Source organism: Mytilus galloprovincialis, chromosome 12, assembly GCF_965363235.1.
Source record: "Mytilus galloprovincialis chromosome 12, xbMytGall1.hap1.1, whole genome shotgun sequence".
NCBI lineage: Eukaryota > Metazoa > Mollusca > Bivalvia > Mytilida > Mytilidae > Mytilus > Mytilus galloprovincialis.
In genome coordinates, this window is record NC_134849.1 from 26648902 (window position 1) to 26671809 (window position 22908).

The following is a 22908-nucleotide window of genomic DNA, read 5'->3' on the forward strand; positions in this document are numbered from 1 at the left end:
GCCGATTGAGTCCAGAAGGTTTCAGGATTTACACAGAGAAGACAGAATATGTCGTCTCTGTGACACAAACAACATTGATGATGAGTACCATTACATTATGAATTGTAGAACATATAAACTATAGAAAAAGAAGGAAATGTTTAAGGAACTACTGTTAGTCAAACCCTTATATCTTTAAAGCTGATCAACAGTTAAACTCATCAAATATTGTAATATTAGAAAAACTATGTAAAAGTTATAAATGTGAAAGTCAGTCCTCCAAGCTAATTTAATTGTATCGTTTACACATGCATGTACTAATTTTACCTTATAGTTATGTGTATGTATGTTCTTGATAACTAATAATTGAAGTTTTATGAGAAATAAAGTATTCGTATTCCTTTAAACATGTAAACCATAAATTGCAGTACACGAAGACAGCCTACGGGTAAAGTACAAGTGAATATATCACAAAAAGATTATATTTAATCCTCATCCGTACGCGTTCTTGTAAATGCCGAAAACTCTTGATTTTCTTTGAAAATTACCTGAGAGGTTATAAAAGATCTAGAAAAGACCAAAAATGAATTGAAATACAAGATTTTTGTGTAGACGAGTTACAACATTGCATAAGCATGATTAGGAAATTTGAACAAAAAAAGTTCGTGCTCATCTTTGTAGTGGCGAAAAACACGCATATCGAGTTACGTAGACGAAAAAGAATAATTACATTCATAATAATTATGATGTAAATTCACGAAATTCAAAGGTTATAATTAGAAAACAATCTAAAACACGATTCGTCATTCCCCATGTATAATTATAGATTAAAACAAAATTATAATTTTAATTCTGAAATTCAAAAGGCATGTTTCTGATACGTGACAGTTCAGCGAACACTATTACATGAAATGCACGATGATATTGACCGAAAACAAAGGTGAAAGATTCAAATTGTAAAATCATTCGCTGAACGGTAGAATTTCTATCAATCATTCAACGATATAAAAAGACTTGTGAGTGTAAAAGTATGATAGAAATACTTTTAATTTATTGAAATGCCTGTTATATTGTTCCAGTCATTGGTTACTAGTGCATGATTGTCAGTCCATTTCGATATTTCATAGCACTTTTACAAATTCTGAAAAAAAAGAAAAGAAAAAACTAATATTCCCATGGGAAAAATATATCTTCCCATGAGAAGAAAATTGTCCCGCAAAGTGTTCAACTCCCACAAAAGGGAATCTAACCAACTAAGAAATGCATAATCATCTGTAGATTGATTTTTATATATGAAACGATGTGTATTGATTTTACTTGGTTCAATGTTCAGTGGCAAGTATTGTATATATGCGCAGGTCCTGAGACAGATAATCAAATTATCAGATTGCGGAATGACGGACAGGAAGACTCCAAACGTAACAGTGTGAACTAGCTGTCAGAAACTTAAGTACTCTCAGATTCTTTCATCGTTGAAGACCCTATAGCGACTATAAAGATGAACAGGAATAAAAACGCTGACCATTGATAATTTGTATTTTTGTTAAGCTCTGACTTTGTGTTCGATTAGGTCCCGTGTATGTTTACCCCATATTCCTTTATTTTCTATAAAGGCGTCTGTCTTGACAGTAAGTTGACACGACTTAATCATGTTAATACTAGTTAAACCCTTAAATGTACGACACCAGATGGAAATACTCAAAAAGGACAGCCAGTTTGGTTCTCTTTAATGTTAGAGTTCAAATCTTCATGAAGAAACGACTATATGTTTTCTGTATTCAGCATAGAATAATATCTTCTAAACTATATTTTTTCGCACAATGTCTGGATATTGGTGGACATGCATTATTGCGAAACCAGACATTTACAAATGAAAATTAACACTTAGACTATAGACATTTAGTAGGGAAGTAAATGAACAAAAGACAAGTAATTCAGAAACATAAAATTGAGAATGGAAATAGGAAATGCATGGATCACGCAAAATTAAGCAGGGGCGACATCGGAGTAATGGGAGTTTGCTTCTTGCAAGACATTCGCCGTGAAAACAATTTGATATGAAGACAAGCCTTTGTACTGTGACTTTGTTTTAAAATTTCAAACATGAGGTTGTTACGGCCCTGGTCAATGTTTTTAAGCAATACATAGTTTCCTTTCATGTTGTTGTTGGCTTTCTGAAATAAATGTTTACATATTATAGACTATCATGATCCTTTTTTTTCAATTTCAGTTAAACACTATGTCTGATTTGCTTTTTCAGAAACTTTAGCATGTTTAAATGTCTTTTTCTTTTTCTTCATCTTTTTGAAACCCTAGTTTTGTATTACCACTGACCAGTTCAGTAAAAAAACAGCTGCTTCATGTTTGTATAAATGTGTTTGTAACCTTTCTAACATGCTATTATTTTCCGTTATTTTTTATTCCGTGTCTATAGATAGTCTTGATCGGAGAGTCAAGATTTATTTTGTCTGTTGGTTGCTTGGCTAGCGTAAGCTAATCGATTTACCTCACATTTTGAAGTTGGATGGAGATTGTTTTTAAATAAATGCCGTACCTTTGTACTTTGGTTTCCTGTCGGTTTTTTCTCAATTTTAAATTGGGAAGTTTTATCATTTGTTTTGCATGATTATTAATTTTGACTTGCAAATGAACAATTAATAAATCTAGTCCCATGTGTGCTAGCGAAATGTCTTTAGTGTAATCTCGGAGTGTAATTTTTATTTCAACTTTTACGTTTGCTTCAGCACAACCTTAAACACGAAAACTTTCATTTTCTTGTAAGAATGAGATTCGTGACTTCAAACAAAAATCGCTTTTATCTTTTTTTTTTGTTTTTTTGCAGTAAAAGACCGGTTTCTTAAAAAAAAACTTTCATACAATCGACTAAACGAAGTATAAGCTTCGGGAAGGTCAAGGATTATAACATATTTTTCGTAATTTTGCAAAAATCGAAAATTTACGGTAATTAATGGTCGAATTGAAGCTTAATACCTACCAAAAAATCTCAATGAGCGAAAAGACTTTCATTTTAGTCATCTCTGGTGTATTTATGATGGCTTGGTTTGAAGCGAGAACAGACAAACTATGCTTACTAGTGTTGCATAAAAAAACATGAGGATATGGTTTGTCCTTTATGAATCTATATTGCAAATTTGACTCATATAAGGATAATGTTTGTCTCATAGAAAAATCGGTAGTTTTAACCGATAATTTATTTTTCGACTTTTATCGGATATAGTAGTTATTTGGAAAAATACAAACCGTATAATTAATTATTAAAGTTTCGTATGCATCATAAATCAACCGGCTCCGGCAACTTTTGACTTGTTCTAATATCAATAGTAATGATTTTCAGCGGAGAAAAAGATAGATATTTTGGTCGTGGTTGAAAGAATCGTAAAAGTGTTATTTTTCTAAATTCTGTTTGTTTAATCGGACAAAGTAGAGTCTTAATTTGATTTTTTTTGCCGAACTGCATGGACTCTATATTGTGTATTGAATTGAAAGTTTGCAAACTTTCCGACCAATGACATTCATTTTAATATGTAACGCGAACTTCAACGAGAGCACCTAGATGAACTATTTTATCTATACTACAATCAGTTTTAACTTAGATATTTCCGCTCAAATATATAGGAAATAAAATTATATGAAAACAACAATGCAGAATGTTTCTTTTCCATTTTTTTTAACAATGTTTATGTTCATTTCAATTTGGTAAGTAGACTTATATTTAATGCCCAAAACGTAAATATATGTTTTCTTTTAAAACATTAAAAAACGTGAGAGTATGCCGATAAATAGCCAGTCTAGGTCGTTAAACTTAAATCAACTTACCCATCGTTATCGCAGACTAAAATTTATCTCATATATATATGTTCATTTATTACAAGTACGTCAGGGTGCATGACAGCACAATAATCTTTTTACAGAATCGTAAGAACAATATTTTTGTTTGATATTTGCTTCTCTTCCACAATTAACGCCCGATTTGGCCAGTGACCGGTATTACAATTTAACACAGTTTTAAAAGTTCAGTGGGCTGTTACTTCATTTATAATTTTGGGTATGACTTTCTGTTTATCATATTCAACATACGTCAACATTGTCTTCATCAATTTTATTATTCAATTCATCAAAACCTTGTTTTTCATTACAAGCTTTTCCGTATATCAATATACGGTAAGAGAATGAATATTTGTTGCTTACCGGAAATATAAGATACATCGATTTAAATTATGTACACAATAAATAATTGCTGTGTAGTTTCCATGTCTACATTTGATTTACGAGTACAATATAGTAAACATAAAAAGAGAAAAGAGAAACGGTAAATATACAGGAATACATTAAGTTTCGTAAATAGTTGCAAAGGACCACATGTTACTTACATGCCATGAGGTTTCATAGCATTCAGTAATTTTTGAAACGCACAAATATATGTGCGATAAAGATCTAGTGCATTTGAGCAAATTAAATTTATGTTATCCATCTAACTATTTTATTTTCAACAGATTCCCTAGTTTGACATTTTTAAACCACGCGTGCATATATATTTTAATGTTTTTATTTAAATGCCTTATATATGAAAATGTCACGTGTATTATACGTTCGTTTAATTAAATTGTGGAGCATGTGACTTAATAAGACTACGCATTTAAAGTTTGAAACAAAAAACGATAGATACATCGAGTTCGTTTTGCTTGGGTGATTTACCTGTAAAAAGCTCGGGTCTCATCCATGTTTAAAACGAATTAATGGATGTTTGAAATAGTTTAACGGGGGCGTGGCCTATTAGTTTAACGCAACTAACCAGCAACTTGATTTCAATTGATTCACCGCAGAGAAATCTATTTGACTGGCGTTAAAATGAATTGATATGAATTGATATGAATTAAATATAATTTTTAATTTTTGTCAATCTTTATCAATAAACGATCAATCTCATTTAAATAGCGTTAACACGTTTTTGTCCGTTCAAGTTAAATTCGGGTTACTAGTGTTTGCTGGTCTCTTTATGTTCTGTAATTGTTCTAATAAAATACTGGTAAACGAATTGTCAAATGCTCTCTACATAATGCGTGTTAAAAAACAAAACAAAACAAAAAACACAACTGATAAAAAACAAACAAACAAACTATAAAAAATACTTGGTTTTCTTATAGTATTTCTTAATCTTGTGATATCTATGAACTTTATCTTATATTCTAAATTATGAAGATTCAAATTATTTTACTTACCTATTGTTTCATTTTCATCAATGTGTGTGGATATAGCACCTGTAACTTTATATATCAAGATATAGTATGAATATGGCTCAATACATAAATGATTTAATAGATGAGTTTGTTCCAGAAGAAAGATGATTTTAAAAATGTATTTAAAGGCCGGTTGCCAAAGTCACAAATACTTCAAGGCTATATCAGATGTCATTCGAATTGAATATATATGTTTACTTTGAAATTCATTTGGTAGTTAAAAGAAAATATAGTTAAGTTTTTCATAAATCAAGAACAAAGGTCACGTGTCGTTTTCAAGGAAAACAAAGTTGAATATCTCATTATAATTTTAACCTTGTTTTAGCAGTAGAATAATTGAAAACTTGAATTTTCATCAATTACGCATACCGCCAAGTATTTATTTAGATTGGCATGAATCATGATAGACATGAAAGAGACATTGCGTTATACAAATAAACAATGTCATTACTTACTGCATCTTAATACTGGTATTGACATCCGCATCATTGTATTTGCATACAAATAATCATAATATGGCTTAGGAAATTTATCGAATCACTTTAACTAAACTTGTCTATGATTTTATATTTTGTGTTTTGTTTAAAAATTAGACATGCTGATACACGAAATAGCAGATAACTGAATAGACACAAACCAGAGATATGTGCTCTCTACAAATAGATGAATTGATAACTATGGATACCAATTTCATTCCCCAGGTTATTGTGTGCATGTATAAGGTATTTGAAGAATTGAATAAACGCTATATCTACCTAGAATACTATTTTTTCTTCTAGAATATAAAAATGTTATTATATTTAAGTCGTTTTTAATTTTTATCACGTTATCTTACTGTTGATTTTTATTTGTAAATAATCAATTTGCCTTAGTCTAGAATTTTAGTATATTGGAGGACTTTTTGTCTTATTTTAAAAATATGCCTTAAATTGTAAAAATAATCGAATTAGCTCTCGCCGCGATATAGCTTTTTTGTGCTAAAGTGGCGTTAAGCAACCAACAATCAACCAATCACTTTTTTCTTCTATATGTTGGGTGTCTTTGTAGCTTACCAAAGTCGCTGACTTTTAACACTACGACAGCAACGACAAAATAAACTAAAAAAAAAGAGAAAACGGTGTAATTATAGAAGAATACACTATAACTTGTATAACAATGTATAACAGGTATAATATCCAGGGAATTCCAAAGACATGATTATTTTTTTAATTGCATGCCTTCAGTTTACAAATACTAACTTCGAAACTATTTCTTTGTATGTTACAAATGACAATTCAAGATGTTCAAAACAAAATCAGTTTAATAGTATTTTTCATAATGTTGGTCCTTTCGCTAAGTTAAAACAAAATGTTTGACCCTCTTTGTTATGATAAAAGGTACATTGATGATTCATTTCCGCTTAAAACTCAAATTTTCTTAGTATTAACCAGTACATGATGTGTATTGAAACAAATCTGCCCAAATGAATCTTAATAATTTCAAGAGAAAAGGTTTAAAGGTAACATCAATGAGGCCTTTTTAGATATAGCGTGATGATTCTAGTCGATTTCTATGAATACTTTTTTCTTTAAGCAGCTCTGTTATTGTTGAAGTACGAACTGTTGCCTATGATTTGTTATATCCATTTCATTTGACATGTTTGACTTTTGGTGGATAGTTTTCTCATTGGCAATTATACTACATCTTCTTATTTTAATGTTTTGCTTACCAAAATAGGTTACTTTGCATGTTATAGATATCACAAATCATTTACAGTCGTCTAGCAAACTATATTTTATGTCGATACAAATTATGTTTTTCGCAGTATACTGTATACTTACAAACTATACTAGCAATGATGAAATATGCAACGTGATGAGCACTGGAGTAGCCTGAAATAATAATATAAACATGTCCTTTGTTTCAATAAGATTCGATCTCCGACTTCAAGCAACATGAAGAATGTTTATATACCAAGTGTGGATTAGACAGTTGTTTTCTATTCGTTTGATTTGTTTGAACTTTTGATTTTGCTATTTTATAAGGGATTTTTCGTTCTGAAATTTCCTTAGAGTTGATAATAATAATTGTTAACGGGATGTTCCCTTCCTGTCACAAAGGATGCCAAGCACATTTAAAAAGTCTTTCAAATTGATAGGTCAAACATGCATTTCAGATTCGTATGACCTGTTAGAGTTTCCCAATTAAAAACAAAGAAAGAAATAAAACTTCAATACGATTGTGAAGTGCATATAGTAGTTGGCAATAACGACTAGGTCTACCTTTGCGTTGTATTAAAAAAACTTTTAAGTTTTTTGCAACTCATTATTTTATAATAGGTCAATGAACATAAGTGAACAAATCAATGTTCTCTATGTCAATGCAAAAAAAGACTGGTGATACACTTAAAACGAAATATCCACCCTCAGCGAGGACACGAAATATCGATACCATTATACAATAAGATAATTAATTAACATATCAACATATTGGCATATACGATGAAGAATGTCGACCAAACGTCATAACCAAACATTGTTGGAAATTTAAAAGGAGATAAAAACTAAATGGCATAGCTGGTGTTGGTAAACTTCAACAAGGTTAAACGTTTGTTTATTGGTATTATGCAATGTCAGAAGTATCTTATTTGTAACCAATCATGGCTAGATAAAGCTTAATATGACAGCAACTGAAAGTTTTGAACAGTGTTTCATTCTGGATCCATCTTCATAGAGTCTAAAGAACCGTCGTTGATGTTTCAGTGGCTTGGTGAAATGTGAAATACAAAGCAATTTGAAACCGAAGCTTACATTGTATGTCGGTATCCTTTACTTTTGCTTTTATTTTGTTTATTTTTATAGTAATTCAGATTATAACACAATTTTGCCTGCAGTATCCGTATTTGATACATTTTAACCTATTATGTCTGTTTGTTTTGATCACACATGGTTGTCAATATAATGGAATTTGATGCGACTGTCATATAAGTGAGAGGTTTAGCTTTAAAACCAAGTTTAATCAACCATTTTCTACAGAGGACAATGCCTCTACTAAGTCAGGAATATGGCAGTTGTTGTCCATGCGTTTAACTTGTTTGAGCTTTTGATTTTGCCATATGATTAGGGAAGTTCCTTTTTTAATTTTCCTCGGAGTTCGTTTTTTGGGGGATTTTGCTTTTGACTTGACAAGTTTTTGACATTGTTTTTTTTTTCAGTAAAAATATTATCTTTAAATGATAACCTTTTGTGCTGCTTTCATTTAACTGGGCTGTATTTTCATCCGTGTTGTATGGTCTGAAAAAGAGTCATGTCAATAGTTCTAACAATTTACTCAATTGCATATATAAAGAGATCATCAATTCGGTTATCAATTTAATTATTTTTTTTGCATGTCTCACTCACAATTAATAAAAAAATATATATTTCAGTATACCACAATTATATATATCTTCCGCAATTTTCTAAAATGTGTATTTTTAAAAACAAATCATTACTCAGTGGTGAGGAAGTGATTCGGCTGTTTCTACTTTTTAACGATATAACATGATCATGATGATTAAGGTATATATATATAAAAAAAAGGTCTACATCACAGATTTTATTCTTATTTATTAAAGGAAAAAAGTATTAAATCAGCAACAAAGTTCTTCAATATGTTTAAAAATTATCCGTTCTAAGTTCTATAATAATCTTTTAAATATATGTGTATGTTATATTATCACAATTGTAAGACCGATTTCAGCCGACTGTATTTGCTTTCTTGACATTTTTCACCTATTGTAAAACATATAAAAAATAAAAAAAAATAAGACCTGAAACAATATCTGATCAGATTTACAATTAATACAGCATAAGTAGATACATAGATGTTGGATGTACAAATATACACGTCTTATTTCAATCAAAATTTTATACTCGTCAAAACAGTCATATTTAAAATTTCAAAAAAAAAGATCTAATACATTTACATATCTTAGAGGATATACATTGCCAGCAACGATCTAACTTACATGTTTGGGAGTATATCCTGACATGTTGAATTCACCATTATATCCCGGTCAGTGACGCATTGATAATCTACGGAGAAGACAAATCAATTTATTTAATTATCATTGAAATTATCATAGATACCAATATCAAAACTTTAATATACCCGAAATTCCGATAGATTTTGCCAAAAAAAGGGTTATGTAACCAATGAAACTTCATAGTACTTCACGTTTTACTTAATAAGTAAAATCCCAAACACACTGAGCTCCGACGAAAATTCAAAATGGAAGGTCCCTAATCAAATGGCTAAAACAATTGATACTGCACACCAAACGGATGGACAACTGTCTTATTCCTGACTTGGTACAGGCATTTTCAAATGTAGAAAATGGTGGATTCAACCTGGGTGTTTTTTTTACGCGCTTAACCTCTCATTTGTATGACAGTCGCAACATACTCAATTATATTTACAACGATGCGTGATCAAAACAGACATAATCGTTAAAATTGTAAAAGTAGAGATACAGCAGTCATTACTTGTGTCATAATCTCAATTAGAACAAACACAGACAAATATTTCATTTAGTAAGGGGACAACATTTTTAACCAGAAATGCTTGGATTTTGCTTCTCTTTAACGTTGATGTTAAGTAATTGATATGTATAAATGTGCCCTGACCATCAATGAAACAACTATAAAAACTTGTATCGGCTGCGTTATTGCTGAAATAATTTAAACAATAGCTTGTTTGTTGCATCCTATAAGATGCTTGAATGCCTTGACAACAAACGAATTGAAACCAACAATCAGCTATTTGTATCGGTAATGATATGTTCGATTTGTTTATTTTGCAAGGTCTATACAAGGGTACACATTTAAGAGAACAACACAAGGTATGGGATTTTTTTCGTTAACTGTACATGTCGATCACTTTTTTTTAATAAAAACTCACCTGCAGACAGTTTTGTACACGTAGATCTAAAACACGAGCAATCTTCGTCAGATGGGTTACAGAAACAACGGTTCTTTGGTCTTGTGACAAAGGCATACCCCTTTGTGTAGTCACAGCGACAAGCAGTATCGGCGCTAGAAGAATCATTGCTAAATACTAATTGTCCCTCATCAGCACACATTGATTTACTGTAGATACATTCACTATTCCCATGTGTGGTGAACACTATAGGTTGATATCTTCCGGCATTACATTCTGCTAGATTAAACAACGGTTGGAACACTAGCTTACTTCCTGTAAATGCATAGTAAAAATAAATTAATTGTGACACTGGTGTCTTCAAGATGTAGTTTCTACTCACAAGAGTGGCACATCGGGTGCCATATGTGGAGCAGGATTTGCTTGCCCTTCCATACCACATGAGATGACGACGAATTTTTGGTGAGGTTCAACATTTGTAAAATTTTCACAGAAATATTTGTTCTATGTTATATTTTGTATACCGTTGTTTGTCTTTTGATTGTTATTCGTTTGTTTTCGCTTCAGGCGCTTTGGCGTTGCTTTGCATTCTTTCGTCTCTTTTTTATAACTACAATGTCATGATTTTTTTTTTCTCTTACTTTGTATTTTGTTTATTTTTTTAGAAAACAAATCCAACAAATTTGTAGTTAATGCACTTACTAATGTTTTAAAAGAGAAATACAAAAGTATGATAAATTATAAATTTTATCTCAAATTATTAAGTTCCACACATGCGTCCAATTGTATATTCGTCTTAAGAATTCTGAACAGAATTCCTGATTAGTCTACAGTTATGACACGTTGAAATCAATGTCTTTTTGCGTAATAAAAGTAAAACGGAGTTGCATTTTAGCACCTGATTCGAATTCAGAGATTTTGACATCTTACATGTATTAGTAGTTTACACTTAGATTACATTGTACTATTATTATGTATGTATATGACAATATTTTATATAATAATAATATATTGTTAAACGAGATAAGAAACCGTATGAATATGTATAAACGCTATTGTTAACATAATCACCATTGACACTGCATAACATTCAATAACTAAATCGTATTTAGAAATGATGTATTCTGTTAGTATCTCATATTAATAACATTTTTATTAGTCGGAATTGTCGGTCCTCAAAGCTCTTAATTTTAGTCATTTAGTTGAAATATCAATTTTCTTGTCAATCCGAGGGTCACTGGTTAGTCTGTTGTAGTTGAAACGCGCGTCGGACCTACACAATTATTACCCAGGTATCTTTGGTGAAAGTATTTCATTATTATGATATTCTTCTCTTGAATATTTAATACATTGCCAATTAAAAATAAATTAAGAACTATTGCGTTTCAGAAGATACCCGACCCATACTCACTTAATCAGCACAAAATAAAATTCAAGAAATCAGTTTTACCTATGCTACTTCGATCTGAACCTAAACAATTTTCCATATATTTCTCTTCCAGTAAGTTGAACAAACATACATATGTGTCCTCCGAAGAACAGGAAATGTTTCCTTTTAATCTCCATTCTGCTTTGGACGGACATTTTAAGTCGTATCCAGTCGCCGTTCCAATAATCTAAATGAGATAAGTATTAACGATTTTCTTTAATGCAAACCTTGTGAGAAAAATTTGTTTTCTGTAATATGCCATTGTTCAAGAAGTCTTCTTTGACATGCATTTTAGTCAGACTCTTTTACTGGACAACTATGTTAACATATATACTCTCATACAAAGGAAATGATTGTCATTCACGATGTGAAATGCTACAAATTATTTAGACAAGCGATGTATAATATATAAACTGTTTCAACTACTGTTGTGCGATTTACTCTTTGGACATTGTGTCTGCCGCTATTTCAGAATTAAGTAATTTCTAGTTTTGACTTGCGCAGTGGTATATTGAACCTACTGGTAACACTGGAGATGTACTGAACTAGTAGTTGAATATCAAAGTTTGTATTTAATTATGATAAGACTATACATTTAAAATATGTTTTATTCGTAAATTCCATTTATTTATGGTAGATAATAAACTCTGTAAGAATGAACATTATTGTGTATTGGCTGTACTGTTACGGTATTGTCTTGGTCTACATGGACCCGGATGTATTTAATCAAAGGCATTCAATATAAAAAAGATCGACTTTAACTGAGATGTATGCATGTTATGTATCCATTATACTTGTTGCATTTAATTTGACTAGCGATGACTATTATATAATAATAATTTCAGACTTGTAAACTAATCAAGTATATTAGTGTGAACATGATACGGTAAAGGGGCAAATGTTACCTGATACATACATACTGTAAACAAATTTATTTCAGCGGATACTTTATTTCGCGTGATACCAAATCTACTCCACTTCGCTGCTTTAAAAATACGCGATTATCTTATTTTCATGATGTAGATTAATTAAATTTACTCATTCGCGACGATTTATATTTGCGTTTTTTTTCTACTTGCGATAGTCGCGAAAATAAATCGCACGCGAAAATAAGCTGGTTTTCAAAATATTTTGACTATGCATTTAGAGAAAGGGAGTTAAAGAGTTTACCAGTTGAAAAGTCTTATCACATTATGGTCTATATTTACCAGTATTAGGAGAAAAATCATTTTGCCGCATCACTTATCAATAAAGTAATTTACTATTTTTCTGTGAGATCTGAACATCAAACTACAAAAAAATATACATTGATATGTTATTTATAAAGTCTCACACTATCCGCTCAACTGGACAGTTCATATTTCACATCAGAATGCGGTTATATATTATAATGCCTAAAAAAAAGGCAACAGTAGTATACCGCTGTTTGAAAGTCATACATTAATTGAGAGAAAACAAAGCCGGATTACAAACTAAAACTGAGGTAACATATAAACTATAAGAGGAAAACAACGAAACAACAACCTTGTTTTGCGGCACCCAATCATCGCACTTTTATGGCAATGTTGAATATAAAGTTAACATGACAACAATACATGACAGGATTACAGTATAAACAAATGCAAGCACATTCAGGACAAAGAATTACACATATAAACATTACAATAGGACATTTCGACATGTTAATAGTTATCAGGTACCAGGCTTATCATTCAATACACCATACGTGCGTTTCGTCTACATAAGACCCACCAGTGATGCTCAGATCGAAATAGTTAAGAAAGCCAAACAATTACAAAGAAGAAGAGCATAAATGACCCAAAATTCTAAAAAGTGGTGCCAAATACGGCTACGGTTATCTTGACCTGGGATAAGAAAATCCTTAGTATTTAGAATAATTCTAGAATAACTTCAATCTCATGTATCTATTCACCGCAATAAACGATTCAATGTATGCATGTACAGTCAAACCTGTTTAAGAGACCACATGTATCAATGAACAACCTGTGCTATAAGACCATTATTGTAGATTACTTCTGTAGTGCATTTCATATAGATCGAACGAATTAAAAAACCATCTGTCTTAAGAGATTACATTTTTGCTCTCCCTTAAGTAGTGTCTTTAACCTGGTTGCACTGTATGTGATTCAAAACTGTGAGTTTAACCTGAATGAAAAAATTAAGTAACCATATCCCTTGCTGCTATATTTTATTTTATATGAACTGAACATTTTGTAATCTGGTTGTATCAATTTTGATGTCAACAATCTTTTTTGCAAGTGAAACTATTGTTTGTTTATCTTATTTCAAATCCTAGATGTAAACTGCATGTGCAGACGCTACGTTAATGTTGCAGTACATTTACGATTTTGAAGTCAAATCATATTTCTTGTAGCAATTTGTTCTAACTGACCATTATTTTCACTTTGTAGGTGTCAGTCAGGTATGAGACATACAATGTACTATACTACATGTACTGTTTCTCTTATTTAACTTTCAATAAGATAAACGTTTTATGAAATAGTTGCCAAACTAAATAAACTAGTGAGAAGCTATGCTCTGTATAATGAGACGTGAAGTGAAGGGGAAATGAAAGTGCTAGAATTTTTTCATCCGTTCTTAGAAGATATTGTTTGTACCAGTAGTATTCCAATATTCAATAGTCAAAAATCGATTAAATTAAAACAAATCCTGATCAAAATAGAAAACCGAGTGTAACACATCAATTTTTAGAGGAAATCAAGAGAACAATATAAATACTGAACTGATACAAAACAATCGCAAAATACATATAAGTCTTCCCAAAAGAAAACATGTATTACGCATCATGAAGTGGATAACAGTTCTGTATATGGCAATACCAATTGTCTGTTTAAAAATACTTGTTAATTCAAGTGTTTTAAAGTTTCGAATTGTACATGTTCAATTATTCAGTTTGAAATCTTGTGTTTCTTTTAAAAAATGTTTAATTCCTGAAGGAAAACCTGTTTAAGACATTTCTTCCAAAAATCCAACCCTTAATTTAATAAATACATTACCACTATGGGACAAATGTTTACATGTATAAGAAATGTCGTTTTACAAAGAAAAAAACCCAACTATTTACATTTTCAATTCACACAAATAGTGTGAACATATTTAACCGCATCAACAGTTATAACTGAAATCTATATTTATGAGTTTTAAAACAAACAAAAAACACCAAACGCTTGACTGATCTATGATTAGCGAACCAATTTACCATGACCAATCACTTTCAATGAATCAAATAAAACTGTAGATATATTTCCGCTCATGATCTATTGAAGACACATGTATTTGTCTCAAATATCTAAGGAAATAGAACATGTGCTTCGTAAAAAAATCTGTTCATTTACACGGAATATAAAACGAGCGTCCCATGTCAAGGTTGTTTTTAAATATATAAATGTCCTTTATATAGTACGTTCATGTATTGTCATTGTTTGAATTTTTTCAAAACAACATTTCACCCCATTCTTCCTGCAACTGGTTAAACCAAGTGTTTTTATGTATACTTTAAAAAATCTATTTCACAAATTTATATCAGATTATTTTAGATTGAAAGATCTTAATTGAGGTTAACGTAATATGAAGTCTTTTGTAGCTGAATATCCGCTCTGCATTCTTTATAATCAATGAATGTAGGTTTTTAAAATTGAAAATACATACAGAGATGTGTATTACCGTACCTTACCATGACTACTGTTAGTTCACCAAAATCGACGAATCTTAAAAAAAAAATTGTTCCATTAAGTTAAACGTTAATCGTTTTAGTCAAACAACTCTCATACTTCTATTTGAAGTATATATCAAATGCTTTGCAAACAACGTAAGAACAATACAATTTAAAGACATGTTATTGACATATAATTAAATACTTACTATCGGATAGTGCAAGCATCATAAATTTTCATGATTCTTAAACGGAATTTCGGTTCAATTCATGATTTTTGTACAATACAATCCTCAAATTAATTCGTGTGACAACTTCCGTTTATGTCACAAAACAATATTAGTTATTTTCCTTTGTATGTTCATAATGATTGTATTGTTCCAGATCAGTTAACACTTTACTGTGGTTAATACCGTAACCTACGTATTATTAAAATGGTAAAAATATAAGTGAAAATTGTCTAAAAGATAGTGATATGTTTGCTTTGATTTTTTTTTAAATTGACACTGCCATGCTAATGTTGATTGCAGTGTCCTGGTATTAAAAATAATTTGATACCTTGGAGTACATTTTCTTCATTACCCGATGCAGTGAATCGTTATAGCTGCAAATACATGGCCAGAAACCTTACATCGATTGTATTGCATATCACACTATACATCGAAAATGAACGAAAGAAAACAGACGAAAACTAACTAAAGGAAAGGCTACAGTTGCTTTGTTCTTATTTCTTTCCTTTTATTAATTGTACCTTATTCGTGTAAGATGTTGTGTCCCAACTTTGTCACATTTTATAAAAGATGTGCCAGGTGTACTTGTCACAACATCTTAACAAACATTATCCTTATTTTTACAACGTAAACTAATACCTTTTCAATAGGTCATAACATATTATTATTGTGTGCGTATAAAGTAGTCTGGTGAAATTCCCTGATGGCGTTTCAAATTAAAAAACCTTGTATTTTTGAAAATTTTACATAACCACTTAGTCATGTCACTGCTGATGATAGCTTTGTCCATGAGGCTTTCTCCCGTACAGTAATTTTAAAACACTTGTATTTTGAAAAGAATATCAAAAATATGTTTCTTTTACGTACATCAACTGTTTATGAAGTGATGAATTTTTCGAAAACTTTTTTCACCCATAGCCTTCCTTGTGTGACATTATTTTTGTAATTTTTGGATTGGAATGATTTTCAACTTCGCATTTGCTTTGACCTGATAACTACTTTGATTTTAGGGTTACGGGTGAGTTTTTTTAAGACATATGGCGCATCTATTGTACCAAATAAAAAGTTTGGTTCAGTTTAAGAATTTTTACAAATATTATTATATATACTCGCTAAATATATTATATTCACTTTCGTTTTTTGCTGTTCCATCGTTACTTTTCTTTCGATTTCGAGTTTGAATAATTCTTTGGTATTTTTTTCTTCTCTCTTTCAAACAAGATATTAATTTATTTATCGTTTTTATTTGACGTTGAGTCTTAAACCAAATGTGTTTTGTAACATTATGTGAATTTAAACTATTATATCATCATGCATGTCATACTTAAGTTATCATTTTCAATATTAAAAATATTTACATATTTTTCAAATTGCTTGAGTTTAACTAAATGATTGGTCAATAGTTTCCAACCATGCCCTCCATGAAACTATTTGACCGAAAGTGTTTTTAACAGCAGCTACAGGGTTGGAGTATTTTGAAAATACCTCGGAAATTATTACGTCGCGTTTGATCTATTGTATCTACGGTTGATTTAAGGACGTACTTTTAATATTTATAGCACATCTGAAGTAAAAATTAAAAAAGTATGGTTGATTTTTTGCTTTTTATTTAATTAGTTTATTTAGCCTGACATTTAGTGTTTTATATCTCTTTCGGTAAAATAAAACACTTTCAGACACGATATTATTTTAAAGGTGCAAGTATAGTAAGATAAAATAAAAGGGTTCCAAAAGTAGACGCTGTTGTCGCATCAACAATAAAGAGCCCCCTGTTTGTGCAATCACGTCACGGTTATTTTTTTCATATTTTTTTATATTTCTTCTTTTGTTAAACAATTTCGTTAGGGTACAACAAAGGGGTTTTGGTTATTTAATATATTACAATGTTGAATAAATAAACACACAATGCCACATTTCATCTTGTAATTCATTTACACTGAAACAAAATTCAAATTCATATTTTAAAATTGCAATAAAATCTGAAGAGCTTCCTATTCTTCGTAATCGTCAAGGCCCTGTTGACATGGTAATATATAAGAGTACATCTCGATTCCTTGGCAAGGACATAGTTCTGTGCAACGGAAAATTTGTTCAACACAAACACATTCTCTACTTCAAATATGTTTTCCTTTGCCAGAACAAATCAAATTCCAAAGTAAATGCAGTGAATAGAACTGGGGCAGTGTTGTACATTTTTTAACAACAGTATTCATAGCTTTGATGTGATGTCATTTATATGTTTGTTTGTATGCTGCTGCTGTCTCTTAGGACGTGTTGCTTGAATGAAGATTCGTTTGGTGGAAGACGAAACATAAGAGCTGTTTCTTTTCTAGTTACAAGTCTAACACGAAACTTGTACAAATCGTGGGGACTTGACTTATATTTTGCTTTTTTGGTTTTAAAACGTAGATACAAGAATTCTCGCAACACAGACAACGTCGAAATATCTTAGGCCGTGTTCTCTATGTCAACCGAGGCTATTCTAAAATGAGACAGTGGTTATGTAGCGATTGTATATCAGGTTTTTTTTTTCGTATACAAATAAGAGGTTATTTTTTTAGTTGTTTTAAAGTTAAATCCCACATTTGGGAAGATTTTTTAAAGTTAGAAAACAAATCAAATTGTGTAAAATTGTCCTTAAGTTTTGGTCAAGTTGACTAAATTGTAAATCCTACTTTGCTGAACAATTTTGCTGTTTACAGTTGATCTTAATCTATTATAATATTTAAGCTAATAACCAAAATGTCTTATTACTATTGATGCAGTGGTAGATTCTATATTTCACAAAGATAAGGGTTTGAATGGGATCCTCGTTTCTTTATTCTTTATATAATTTTTAATTTCATTTTCTCCATTGTTCTCTATTCTGTATATTTTAGAATCCCAATGAATTATTCTCTATTTTTTACTCTTTTGCCTGGTCTTATTTTTTTCTAGCTCTTTATTCTGCAGTTATGCCCCATTAGTCTCTATTCAGTAAAACCCACCCAGACCCTCAAGGATTGATATAAAAAAAAATTAAATACGATTCAACTGTCATGTACATAAAAATAAATTTGAAGATATATCCAGCAATTGTTTGTTTATAACTTTAATGTAGAAAATAAGCATAAATGTTGCGATGAAAATATCAATATTTGAGCTTACCAGCTATACAGAATAGGTGTATTAAATGAACAGAGGCTTCACTCGAAACAAAACACACTGTAAATGAAAAAAATTGAACGATCATATTCTGGTGTAATATATATATATACATATATATAATTCTGAAATGGGTTTTATTTACGTTTCAAGTCATGTGCATATATCCGTATTATGACTCTTATCCTCATACAATGTCCGTTGTCAAAATAGTCAGTAATCACAAACAAATCGATTGTTAAAAGTGTAATTAATATTTTATTCTGTTAAACTTAACACTTTACTATATTCAGATATTGTTGACATACAATATTACTGATGCGTAGAATTATAATTAGCTATGGGTTACTTCATTTTTTTATATTATGTGTCACTTTGTCATGTGTGTAATTAAAGTTTAAAAGGTCGTAAATACTAGTACCTGAACACAGTTAACAGTTTATTCATAAAACTTGAGCAAGAATGCAATTATCATTTTGCTGTTATATCAGGGTATTTATCTATGATATTTTCTGTTATAGGACCTTTGAATTATTACAAAAATAAGATGACATGTGTATATTTAGTTATCAAAGGTACCAGGATTATAATTCCGTACGCCAGACTCGCGTTTCGTCTACAAACGACTCATCAGCGACGCTCTGCATGGGTAGTAAGGTCGTAATATCGAGGAGCGTTTAGTACAGTGATTTTGTCATAGTTTGGTTAAGTTGGTCATGGATTAGTAATGTTTCTTCCCAAAAAGATTGTCTCAATTCTCTTCAAATGAGCAAATAAAAAGCAAAATAAATGTTTAAATCTTTATTATTAGTCAAACTATCTAAATTAAAATTGTTGTTTTGTAAAAGGTCACGCAGGATAACCAAAATATCCAAATCGGTATGGTTTGGTTAAGCGATTGACATGGTTCAGTAAAGAGTCTAGAACAACGTCATGGTTTTGGTTACATTTTTCATGGTTTAGATCCAAATTAATACATATTTGTGGCACCTTAATATTGATAGTTTGTTTGAAGGCGATTTTAAAAAATCAAGTAAAACAACTAACTAATTGACTTAAGAGGGAAAAAATCCTTTTGACCAAATTTGGTGGGCGTAAACGGCAAATCGTACATTTATATATTTTTGTACCGCGCGTAACGCATTGCGGGGTATAACTGTCATATATATCAAAGTATTTAAATAATAGGTTGGGCTAGTTCGAAAATCAGTGTCGATCATTTATTTTTAAAAGAGTTATGCCCCTTGAAAACATTAGTTATATTAAAAATTACCATGTAGCACTCTCAAATGTACAATTTCTGCCAGAATTTTTTGAAAATTACATCATAGGTTCTATATTTGCAATGCCTTGGACGAATTCAAAAATTAGTGCCGATCAATTAATTTTTAAAGAGTTGTGTCCCTTAGAAATATAATTATATGGAGAACTGCATTTTAAGCGCTCTCATATGTACATTTCATATCCGAATTTTATGAAAGTTAAATCATAGGTTGATATCAGCAATGTTTTGGACTGATTTAAAAAATAGTACAGAAATATTTTTTTCCTATTTAAATGTTACGTTTTGCAACTATAAGCAGACGTCGCTTAATCATTCTCACGATAATTGTCCCCGTCAGATTCCACCAACTTACTCAACTATAAAATTTATCAAAAGATATTGAGAGGCAACATACAGTCTTCAAACATTCACGGAACAAAATGTTAACCTGGACAATAGTTTAAACTTATTTATTTAGCAAACTGTAAGTAAAATTAATATGAAAATTAATTTCAACGTGTGGAATTTAAATGTTTGAAAGATCACAAATTCGAATTAGAAATAGGTCCATAATGTCTATTTTTACGAACGAATAAAAATAATTATGTTTTTTCATATTGTTTAGGTGTATTATGCAGTACCACTTAACTCTTTAAACCTGAAAGTTCCGATAATATCAGAAAAAGCTCTATCGATTTAGTATTTAGTATGAAAAAAATGAACATTATCAAATGTGATTGAAAAACATAATTGACAAATGCAATGATACACGTACTAATGTTCTAACTACAAGTACATTTAAACTGTGTTCAGCCTCATTGCTGACCCGACAAGGCGATAAATCACAGGCAATGAGATGAATATTGGTAGAAGTATTCCATTCTGGAATGAATAACAGAATCTTTTTGTCTGAGATTTATGTTTTTTTAATAGTTGTAATTAGCTTGGAAAATACTCACAGATCAGTTCTTTCTCTGGTGTTTTTGTTACTTGATAACTTTGCTCTATATTGATCTGATCAGTCAAGTCCTTTTCAACTATTTTTATAGTTTGTTGTGCTGTAACCTGTATGCCCTAATTAAGTCAAGGGGCTGGTTGAGAGCCGGCAAACATTTAAACCACGTCATATTATGTAGGCTATTGTATAAAGTCTACAGTCTGTGATGCACTAGCTGTCGTGTTTTCCTGTATATCATATTTATTTTGTGCTTATTGTTTTGAACATAAGTCAGGCTGTAAGTTTTCTTATTTGAATTGCTTGATCTGTAATTTTGTCGGAGCCTTAAATTACTTGCTAAGAGGTATGAGCTTTGATAATTGTTGAAGGACGTACGGTGACCTAACATTTTCGTCATTTGGTAGAGTGGATAGTATTCTCATTTGAATCATTATGTATTTACAAATAGTATATTACTAGTATATGCTTTCTTAGGTTATATTCGAATTCCGAATACACCAACTTTTACAGAAATTTGCTATGATTGAAATGCATTAATATATTACTCTGGTGAACTCTTTATACGTGCTTAATTGTTCTATAAATATGATTATTATAATGATAATATCTTAGCTTTACTGTGGACGACTTTTTTTTCTCGAGCGGTGTATTTTTGCGAGTAGAAGATCATCGTTAATATGTAAAACTCAGATCTACCCGTCTGGGAACAAAATAACAACATAAGAAAATAGCGACACTATCTTGACTCAAAATAGGATATAATGGGTTTAACACGAAAAAAAGTATCAGCGAAAATAATGCTTAACAGTATTTTAATAGTTGTACATAATGTCTGTCTATTCTGATCGTAACACTTCCATCATTCACAACAGGAATCTCATAACTGAACCATGTCGAACATGAACTAAACCATTACACTAATGAACCAAACCATGACAACGAATTTTCTGTATTCTCAAATTGTGTGCAAATGTAGGTTTTTTTCGGAATAATTGACGGCAGATTTATACCATAATGAAATATAGGATGCAACAAACGGTGAAAAAATAACTGTACTTTATGCATTAGAAACGAACAACAACTCATAACTTTTCACATACACAAGCACTATTCTGTGTCAAATTATATCTATATGAAAAAATCTTTAATGTACTAACATATTAATAATAACCCAAAGATTCTTACCAGCTTAAATTTATATTCAGAGGTTCCTTTAGCGAAAAATCCGAATGTTTATATTGTGTCATTGATTGTCAATAAAAACTCATAACACAACCATGTCTAACTTATCCAAAATATAACAAAATCACTGTACTAAACGCCCCTCGATATGACGACCTTTCTACCCGTGCTATATATATAAAAAGTCAAACAAGTACAAAGTTGAAGAGCATTGAGGATCCAAAATTCCAAAAGTTGGGCTAAAAACGGTAAACGTAATATATTCCTTGGTTAAGAAAACCCCTAGTTTTTGAAAAGTTCAAAGTTTTGTAAACATGAAATTTATAAAAAATTACCACATAATTGATATTCATGTCAACACCGAATTGCTGACTACTGTATAAAGCATCACATGAAATTGTCGAAAACGCACTTAAACTTGTCTTTATCTCCAATATTAAATCCATAGATGTTTCTTTAAAAACTGTTGATGTATAAATTCTGTTTCGATTGTTTAATTTGATGTGCTTAATGAACACACTGTCAGTAAAAGGGAAGCAACTTTATTGATGAACGCTTAGACATTGGAAAAAGACATAAAAGTGCATTTTTTTATTTATTCACTGTTGAAATTATGATGGATTTTTTTGCGTTGTAGACGGAGAAAGCCAGAAAAAGTACATTTCAAGATTCAGTGTAATACCAATTTTATAATAATGTGTACGACGTAAAACCAGCTCTCCAAAAGAATGTATCAATTATATACAAGAAAGCAACGAAAAAAAAAATAGTGCAGACATAACTTTATAATCTATGATTTATCAAGGTGTATAGAATTTTTAATCCTTTGGAGAAAAAAACGTTAAAACAAATGTTCTCTTTGTAAATAAAA

General features: G+C 30.6%; 1 protein-coding gene across 1 annotated transcript in view; it reads right to left on the reverse strand.

Moving 5' to 3' along the window:
• LOC143055277 (uncharacterized) overlaps window positions 1–22908 on the reverse strand; it is a 180160-nt gene that overhangs the window by 50423 nt on the left and 106829 nt on the right. Inside the window, exons 2-9 of the mRNA XM_076228410.1 lie at window positions 12774–12855; window positions 11587–11752; window positions 10158–10451; window positions 9226–9292; window positions 8457–8509; window positions 7058–7108; window positions 6290–6334; window positions 5220–5264 (exon numbers count right to left, since the gene is read on the reverse strand). Coding sequence (XP_076084525.1) covers window positions 5220–5264; window positions 6290–6334; window positions 7058–7108; window positions 8457–8509; window positions 9226–9292; window positions 10158–10451; window positions 11587–11752; window positions 12774–12794 — 742 coding nt within the window. The 5' untranslated portion in view covers window positions 12795–12855. The remainder of the gene's footprint in view (window positions 1–5219; window positions 5265–6289; window positions 6335–7057; window positions 7109–8456; window positions 8510–9225; window positions 9293–10157; window positions 10452–11586; window positions 11753–12773; window positions 12856–22908) is intronic.